This window comes from Momordica charantia (assembly GCF_013281855.1).
Source record: "Momordica charantia cultivar OHB3-1 chromosome 11 unlocalized genomic scaffold, Mcharantia_2.0 BLBB01000011.1, whole genome shotgun sequence".
Classification (NCBI taxonomy): Eukaryota; Viridiplantae; Streptophyta; class Magnoliopsida; order Cucurbitales; family Cucurbitaceae; genus Momordica; species Momordica charantia.
In genome coordinates, this window is record NW_028275159.1 from 23,029,411 (window position 1) to 23,038,170 (window position 8,760).

General features: G+C 40.2%; 2 protein-coding genes across 2 annotated transcripts; one reads left to right on the plus strand and one right to left on the minus strand.

The window, feature by feature from the left end:
* The first annotated feature begins 1,827 nt into the window (after positions 1-1,827).
* On the plus strand, positions 1,828-4,121 carry LOC111022354 (protein NRT1/ PTR FAMILY 5.10). Its single transcript, XM_022299520.2, has 4 exons — positions 1,828-2,119; positions 2,201-2,418; positions 2,501-3,018; positions 3,227-4,121. Exons 1-4 carry the CDS (start codon positions 1,885-1,887, stop codon positions 4,029-4,031), a joined length of 1,776 nt encoding a protein of 591 aa, XP_022155212.2. The 5' UTR covers positions 1,828-1,884; the 3' UTR covers positions 4,032-4,121.
* Positions 4,122-5,019: 898 nt separating this feature from the next.
* On the minus strand, positions 5,020-7,183 carry LOC111022356 (protein NRT1/ PTR FAMILY 5.10). Its single transcript, XM_022299522.2, has 4 exons — positions 6,962-7,183; positions 6,669-6,886; positions 6,051-6,589; positions 5,020-5,971 (listed from the first exon to the last, which is right to left on the minus strand). Exons 1-4 carry the CDS (start codon positions 7,074-7,076, stop codon positions 5,158-5,160), a joined length of 1,686 nt encoding a protein of 561 aa, XP_022155214.1. The 5' UTR covers positions 7,077-7,183; the 3' UTR covers positions 5,020-5,157.
* Between the last annotated feature and the right edge of the window lie 1,577 nt (positions 7,184-8,760).

Consider the following 8,760-nt stretch of genomic DNA (forward strand, 5'->3'; position numbering starts at 1 on the left):
ACCTAACAACACAATAATCAATGCGATTTCAAACTTTACAATCATTATTGCATTGAACATCCAAACATGTTGGCTCACGCTCTCGATCTCGTCCGCACTCTCGTTCTATCTCTTGCACTTTCCAGATCATCATAATACGAATTCTAAAACAAATATAAATAGTATATTTGAAGAGAGAAAAAGAAAACAAGAAATTAACTGATTCTACTCTCGCTCTCGCTCTCACCATCGCTCTTGCCCTCTCACATGCTCTTGTTCTCGCTCTCACCCTCGCCCTCGTCACTCACGCCAACAGGTTTGTTCTCTCGCTCTCGTTCTCACTTCTCTCACTCTGACTCTCGCTCTAGTTCTCGCTCTTCTCTATACACGTCCCCGCAACTACTTCAGTGTAGAACCGATTAAATGCGCTAGGAAGACGTTCCACGCAATTACACCCAATTAATGCTTACCAACCGAATTCAATGTATATTAAGTGACGCTTCATCTTATATATACCACATACATCTGCATTCGGTTTTATCATTTCTACTGTTTGCGAGAAAGATAGAGAAAAAAATGTGTGAGGGTAGCAGTGGATTGAGAGTACCCATAGCAGATCCAGATCAAACATTCGAAGACAAGTGGGTCGAGTTGCAAGAGGAGAAAAGAAACCATCGAAAAACAAGGAATATGTACATCGACTTAGAATGTACATGTCGTACATTCGAAATAATGGCAAGCAAATACCATGCAGGGGCAAACAGGTTGGAGGAAAAGAACAAACAACTCCAAGATAGGGTGGCAGCACTGGAGGCCCGTTTGCGCGATCTGAGGGAATTGTCGCCGTAGCTATAGGTTTTATGTTTCCTTTTCCATCTAGAATTTTGTTATTTTATGTACTTTGTCCATTCCGTTTCCTCAATGTATTTCATTTTGTTGCCCTAGCACGTTACAATGGATTTAATTCTAACTGTTTCATTAATTCAATCGGAATCCTATGTTGATCTTGGTTGAGAAACTCTAAACCCTATACCCTAAACCCTTAATAGTAAAGAACAAAAGGGAAATAAATTACACCTCTCCCGTAATTTGGAAGTCCATATCTATAGGAAATACATATCTCGTTATAGTTCTAGCTCTTAGTCTCGTTTTCGGTCTCGTTATAGGTCTCGCTCTCGCTCTCGTTTTATATCTTAGTCTCATTCTTGGTCTCGTTAGAGGGCTCTCTCACTCTCGCTCTCGTTCTATGTCTTAGTCTCGTTCTCAGTCTTGTTATAGGTCTCTCTCGCTCTGGCTCTCATTCTATTTCTTGTTCTCCTCTTCGTCTTCGTCTTCACTAGTTGTCTGCTCTTCGTACAGCTTCCTATGATCTCGTCGTCGTTCATCACGCTATACTGCCAAAGATACATAAACAAAGAACTTAATCTGAAACCAAAACCGTAAAACGATTTATTTGAAATTTAACACGTCAGCATTCGACATCGCACCGACCAAATAGGGCGAGGAGATGATGATGCAAGAGGAGAGAGGATAGGACAAATGAATTTTCAAATGAAAAAACTTGAGAGAAAACCATTTTTTTGGGTTTTTGAATTCGTGCTCGGATAGTGGAGGGATATGGAGTAATTTAGAATAGATAGTGATGTCAACTAATGTTTACAAAACATAAAACTGGGGAGATGGGACATATTTCATGTGGGCCTTTTGGCCATCCAACCCAAAAACCCTATATAAAGCATACCTCTAACTTGTTGGTTGTTGGACCACATGAGTTGTTATACTCAAGAATAAATCAATCAAACAATCACTTGTGTTGAATTTGAATTTGGAACTGCGGCGGAACATGACTTTTATCTTACAGCATTGATTGCGTACACGACTGGGAACCCAATCCGAATCTCAATCATGCCCCAGCGCCACAGCGATCCAAATCGAATTCCGTTTCTTCAAGTTACAGTGTTTCTTATTTTGCTGCTAACATTGCAGCGAACCTCCTTCCTATCGAAAATGGACCTTACAGACGCTCCGAACCGGCGAACTCCGCTGCTGAGCGACACCGTGGACGGCGCCGTCGACTTCAAAGGTCAGCCAGTCCTCCGATCCTCCTCCGGTGGCTGGAGGTCCGCCTCTTTCATCATAGGTAGTGTATGTACACTGTACACCCTACACTCTCCAACTTCCATATGTTTTGTTTAAATATCCAAATTGTGAATCCGTTTAGGAGTGGAGGTCGCCGAGAGATTTGCTTACTATGGAATCGGCTCCAACCTCATTACTTACTTGACTGGCCCGCTCGGTCTGTCTGTGGCCACGGCGGCCGAGAGCCTTAACGTCTGGTCCGGCACCTCCATGCTCCTCACTCTGCTCGGAGCCTTCGTCGCCGATTCCTTCTTCGGCCCATATCGTACCATTCTTCTCTCTTCTGCAATCTACGTCTTGGTCTCTATCTCTATTTCCCTACATTTCAATCACAGATTGAAGCACGAGTCAAATCTCTGATGCTGTTGAAAATTACTTACAGGGACTAGGCCTGCTCTCCTTCTCTGCCCTGCTTCCCACAACAAACTCCTCCGTCTCCCACAACAAGCTTCAGATTATCTTGTTCTTCGTCTCTCTGTATCTAATAGGAATAGGGCAAGGTGGGCACAAGCCTTGCGTACAGGCTTTTGGAGCGGATCAGTTCGATGGCCGACACCCGGAAGAGGTCAAATCCAAAAGCTCCTTCTTCAATTGGTGGTTTTTTGGTCTGTGCGCTGGTACCTTTGTAGCCATGTTGGTGGTAACTTATACAGAGGAAAATGTTAGTTGGAGTCTGGGATTTGGAATTCCTTGTCTTGCAATGGTGATTGCATTGGTTGTCTTTCTATTTGGGACAAATACATATCGTTATAGCGTCAAAGAGTATGGTAAGAGCCCATTTGTGAGAATTGGTCGGGTATTTGTGTCTGCAATTAGAAATTGGAGAGCTTCTCCAACAGTATTCTTTGATGAGGAAGACGGTGGAAGAGTCTTGTCACACCAGAATGCTGGACAGTTCAGGTAAGAATACACAAAATCCTTGCCCCAAATGAAAGGACTAAATTAATGGCTTCAATACTTTAAGAGTTATGAAGATTTTCAGCTACTCAACTAATGGGTTCACAATGCGAATTGCAATTGTTTGTCAGGATTTGATAACTTATTACAGTTGGATAGAATTCAACCACATTACATTGTTAATTATTGTTGGTTCTCTTCAATGTGGCAGATTTCTCAACAAAGCTTGCGCTGTCCCTAATCATTCCAGCCAATGTGGAATGGCGTGCAGCATAAGCGAAGTTGAAGAAGCAAAGGCAGTTCTTAGGATTCTTCCAATATGGATTACGATCCTTGTGTTTGCCATTGTGTTTGCACAAGATACCACCTTCTTCACCAAGCAAGGAGCTACAATGAATAGATCAATCTTTTCAGGCTTTATCATTCCTGCTGCTGCACTCGAATCGTTGGTTCCTCTTTCGATTGTCATCTTCATCTCAGTTTATGATCTCGTATTTGTTCCCGTAGCAAGAGCTTTTACGGGAATACAGTCCGGCATCACACCGCTACAGCGAATCGGAACTGGATTGGTCATATCCGCCATTTCAATGGTGGTGGCAACTATGGTAGAGAGAAAAAGATTAAGGAGTGCAGAAGAACATGGTGTAGTCGACAGTCCTGACATAACAATTCCAATGAGCTTCTGGTGGCTGGTTCCTCAATACAGCTTGTACGGTTTGGCAGACGTTTTTACGGTGGTCGGCCTTCAAGAGTTCTTCTATAATCAATGTCCTGCAGATTTGAAAAGTATGGGGCTTGCCCTTTATACTAGCGTCCTTGGCATGGGAAGCATTTTAAGCAGTGTGCTGGTTTCTGTTATTGATGAAGCAAGTGGGGGCAATGGACACAATAGTTGGTTCTCAGACAATCTGAACAAGGCGCATCTTGATTACTTTTATTTGCTGTTGTCTGGGCTGAGTGTTGTGGCGTTCGTTGCCTTCCTATTTGTTTCCAAATCGCATGTTTATAGCAGCTGAACAAGTATCACTATTCACTGCCACATAAATCTTACATTGTAGCATTTGTACCAAACAGCCATAAAATTTATTTCTCCTCTCTTGTCTCAACAGCTCCCTATTTTCTCATTAACTAAACTGTGGATAACCGAGTGGAATGGTCCGAACTTTTCTAATGGAGGACACTCCGAATTCTAAGGGTGTGTTTGGAAGTGATGATACTAAAATGAATGAATTTTGAAAAAAGAGAATTGAGTATACTAACACTTTAAAAATCAATTTAAAGTGATTTTAACTTAAAATCAATTTTTTAATTTGTCAAAGATCAATGGAAAAGAAGCGATTTTGACAATGGCAAAAGTGATTTTGCCCAAACACACTCTAAATGTCTTAGGGGTCATTTAGAACTGCTTTTTATATTTGCAATGAAATTGTGTCTTGGCTCTCATTTTTTACGTGATATATTGGTTTAAATGGGCAAAAGATTATTGAAAAGGCTAGATATATATATATATATAATGCTTCTTTTTTGTGCTATTTACGCAAATTATCAGTAATTAACTCTGAAATGTTAAGGAGTTCTAGTCTTTTTCTCAAACATAAAATTCTGATTTCCTTATTATATATATATATTTTAAAAGAAAATATCCATTTCCCTCCTATCGAATTGGCATGATCTTTTATATAAAGAATTTTTAAAGAAATATCATGTTCCAGGACCTCTAGGTTTATGAAATAATAATATTGATACCAATGGTGTTGAAATTTCTATGTTTCCTTTTATTTTACTTTAAATTTTGTTCTTCTAACTCAGCCCCTCACATGTAAAGGAATATTTATAAGGTTTGATTCCCTTGTTTCCTTATAATTCCTCCCACGTAGATCTCACTTCTGTTGTATCTTCCTTTGAATTTTTATAACTAAATTATTCAACTGTTAACTATATATAACTATCTTTCTTACCTAATATTAGATGTCGAACCGGCTCTGAGAATATGACCAAGTCCTATAAACAAATAACAGTCTTGGAAATCTGTAGTCAAAGTAAACGCCAAATTCCAGAGATGAGACGAAGTTTGAAACCGATCCATTTTAATACACAACAATGCATTTACAATCCCAAAGCTTTGCTCCAAGGTAGTGGAATTCAAGTGGTACTCCCCTTGTAGATGTAAGTTCTTGCAGCACATAGGAAAGCAGCCAATCCGACGGCACTAAGCCCAGCAAGCAACCAATAGAAGTAATCAAGATGAGCTTTATTGAGATTATTGTCAAACCAACTTTCTTTGCCATCACCACTGGTTAACTTATCAATGCAAGAGATGAGGAAGCTGCTTAGAAAGTTGCCAACCCCAAAAATACTCAGGTACAGGGACAGACCGATGCTTCTTAGCCCACTCGGAACCTGGTCGTAGAAAAACTCCTGCAACCCAACCATGGTGAAACCATCTGCAACTCCAATCAGCGCATACTGAGGAACCAACCACCAAACACTTAAAGGAACCGTCGCCGTCGGCAGATCAACCAGTCCATATTCTTGAGCTGTGTTGATCCTTTTTATCTCGACCGACGCAGCAATGACCATGGCGAGGGCAGATAATAGCATCCCAATTCCAATTCTCTGTAGCATTGTGATTCCAGAAGGTTCCCCAGTGAGAGTTCTTGCGATTGGGACGAGTATTCGATCGTATATCGGGAGGAAAATGACAACAGACAGACCGATGAAGGATTGAAGTGATGCAGCCGGTACTTCAAATCCCGGAACTACTGATCTGTCCATTGTGACTCCTTGTTTTGTAAAGAAAGTGAATGCCTGAGAGAACACAAGAGCATATGCTAAGCATGTAACCCATATGGGACCAAGCCTAAGTACTGCTTTCGCTTCCTCAATTTCACTGACACTACATACGAGACTGTCTTCCTTTGAACCATGAGGAACAACTAAAGCTTTGTCCAGAAACCTGCCACATTAGAGAATCCAAAACCAATAATAGGTGTAAAGAGACGCACATTTTAGCCTTGTTTTGTCGTATGATTTACCTGAATTGTTGAGAAGTACGGTGAGCCAAAAGGACAGGGGTTTCCTGTTCATGAGCCATCTCTGAAGGACTCAGATGCCAATTTCTCAGTGCTGTGATAAACACCCGTCCAATCCTTACAAATGGGTTTTCCTCGGCTCCTCTGTTGCTGTACCTGTACGTCCTAGTTCCAAGCAAGAAAACCAGCAACGCAAAAAGCATGGCAATACAAGGAATTCCAAACCCAAGAACCCAACTAAGGTTGTCTTGCACATAGTTCAAGATGTTAACAGTTACAAAAGTGGCCAGGGAGATGCAAAAGTACCACCAATTGAAGAAAGAGCTTTTGGCCTGGGTTTCTTGTGGATGTTGGGCATCAAATTGATCGGCTCCGAAAGCCTGGACGCAAGGCCTGTGTCCACCTTGAGCAACTGCCATCAGATACAAGGAGGAGAAAAATAAAATTTGTTGGGCTGCACTGGGGGAAGCTTGTTCAGTGTGTAGGGAAGCAGAGATGGTGGGAGAAGGAAATGTTGCAGACACAGTGAGCAGCCCAAGAGCCTGAATTCGAAGAAGAAAAAGGGTTAAAGAGGGTCAGTTGAAGCATATTTTGGGAAGAGAGGAGAGGAGAAAGAGCAACCAAGATGTAGAGGGCAGAGGAAAGAAGGATGGTGGGATATCGGCCGAGGAAGGAGTCGGCGACAAGGGCCCCCAGAAGAGGGAGCAGCGAGGCTGCACCGGACAAGGCGTTGACATTCTCCGCTGCGGTGGCCGTCGACTGCCGGAGCTGGTCCGTCAAGAAGTTAATCAAGTTGGAGCTGACTCCGTAGTAGGCAAATCTCTCCACAACCTCCACTCCTAATGATAATGATAATGATAATGAGAGTGCGAATTAAAGCAAGAAATTGTGTTGTGGGTTCTGATTTGATTTACCTATGATGAATGAGGCGGATCTCCAGCCGCCGGAACTGGATCTGTGGGCTGGCCGGCCACTGTAATCAACTGCTCCGTCCACCGTCTCACTGTCATCCAACAGAGGACTCTCCATTCTGGTGTCGCCTCTTCTACTCCCAATATCCACTTCCAACCATTCATTCTCGATTCTACTTTTGGAATTGTGTTTGTATTATCACAAAAATTCGTTTTTTTTTCTTCACTTTTTTGTCAAATAAAATATAGAGTCTTTATCACTGGGTAGTGAGTGGGAATCTTTTGGGTTTTGTTGACTACAATATTTGCGTATTTAGCATGATAATTACAACTCTACCCTCGTGTCTCTGTCCATCCTTGTCCGCTCTTCTCCCTCCACAGCACAAGGAGGTATGGATAGCCATTTTAGCCCTATAATTTTTAAGTTTATATTATTTTGGTATTTGAACTTTTTGCTTGGAAAAAAAAGATATAGATCAATCGATCCTCCTGTAAATTCTTCAAATAGGAACTATTTGATTTTCCCCCTTCCACAGGCTAACAGCAGATAAGTAAGTAACAATAACAAAAGACAGCAGATAAGTAAGTAACAATAACAAAGGAATAAGAGATAGGGATAGAAAAGCTTAACACCACGGGGATTATACTAGTTCGCCCCTATCTTGGGACTATGTCCAGTCTTCTGCAAAAATTTTGCAGGTTCAACTATAGTTGGGAATATTACAATGGAGATCTCACTCAAGATATTACTATCTTGCTTCTAAGTACCTTAACAATGACTATTTATTATTACACAATTGAAAATACCCTCACTAAAACCCACGGGATACAAACTCCTTTTTTCACACACTGCCCACAACCACTCAAGTTTATCTTATTTGGACTCTGTACAAATGAAACCTTAACAAAAGGGTTCTATTTATAAGAGGTCAAATATCTCAATCCTTATAGGAAAACAATATTGTAATTCTTATAAGACAATAATATCCTACTCCTTGTAGGAATTGGTAGTAGTGTTTGAAAATCATTTTCCTCGTAGGACACGGGTCATCTGTTTTGTCTCCATTATCCCAACACTTTTAAATGTCTATTTTAGTACTACAAATCTTGTTCCTTGTCTTGTTCTAGCTGTTTAATTAGATGAAAGGTTGGGGGCTCGAATTGTTTGATAAGACTAGTAAGTGCTCTTCCATCCTCAATCTAAATGCACTAGAATGAGAATTCGTTTCTAATATTGTTCTAGCCGCCAAACTAGATAGATGGAAAGTAAGGGAGCTTTGGTTAAAGGTAGTAGGACCTCCTTCACTCTCCATCTAGCTAGGCAACTAGAAACTAGAACTAGGAATATCGGGAATGATTGTACAATGAGTGATTGTAGAAAAAATATTTATTCACTATCGATTTTGCAAAGTGATTTAAATTCAATTTATTTTATGTGTTGGTTTGTAGTGATTTTCATATAAATAAAAGTAATTTTGAAAATTGATTTTAAAAATGACAACTTAAAAATACATTAAATTTGAAATTTTATTTAATTAAATAATTATTTAACGGTTTAAAATTTTGTCAAAGTGAGACCAACAGATTGTGTGAGTTCGATCCCCCACCCTCACATGCACTAAAAAAATAAATAAATAAACGATTCTAATAAAAAAAAAGGCAGTTACAAATATGGCAAAAAAAATTTAAGGAAATAACAAATTTAACATCTACATTTTAGATTTTCAAATATAGCAAAATTTTTAGAAAAAACGGAGGTCCAATAATAAAATGCCAAATTTACCCTCGTATCACTGATATAT

Excerpts from the sequence above, each read along its gene's own strand:
- LOC111022354 (XM_022299520.2), top strand. The coding sequence starts at position 1,885 with ATGCCCCAGCGCCACAGCGATCCAAATCGAATTCCGTTTCTTCAAGTT. Across the intron at positions 2,419-2,500 it reads CTTCTGCAATCTACGTCTTG|GGACTAGGCCTGCTCTCCTT; the intron begins GTCTCTATCTCT and ends AATTACTTACAG. Across the intron at positions 3,019-3,226 it reads CAGAATGCTGGACAGTTCAG|ATTTCTCAACAAAGCTTGCG; the intron begins GTAAGAATACAC and ends TCAATGTGGCAG.
- LOC111022356 (XM_022299522.2), bottom strand. The coding sequence starts at position 7,076 with ATGGAGAGTCCTCTGTTGGATGACAGTGAGACGGTGGACGGAGCAGTT. Across the intron at positions 6,887-6,961 it reads ATCCGCCTCATTCATCATAG|GAGTGGAGGTTGTGGAGAGA; the intron begins GTAAATCAAATC and ends CATTATCATTAG. Across the intron at positions 5,972-6,050 it reads CGTACTTCTCAACAATTCAG|GTTTCTGGACAAAGCTTTAG; the intron begins GTAAATCATACG and ends CTAATGTGGCAG.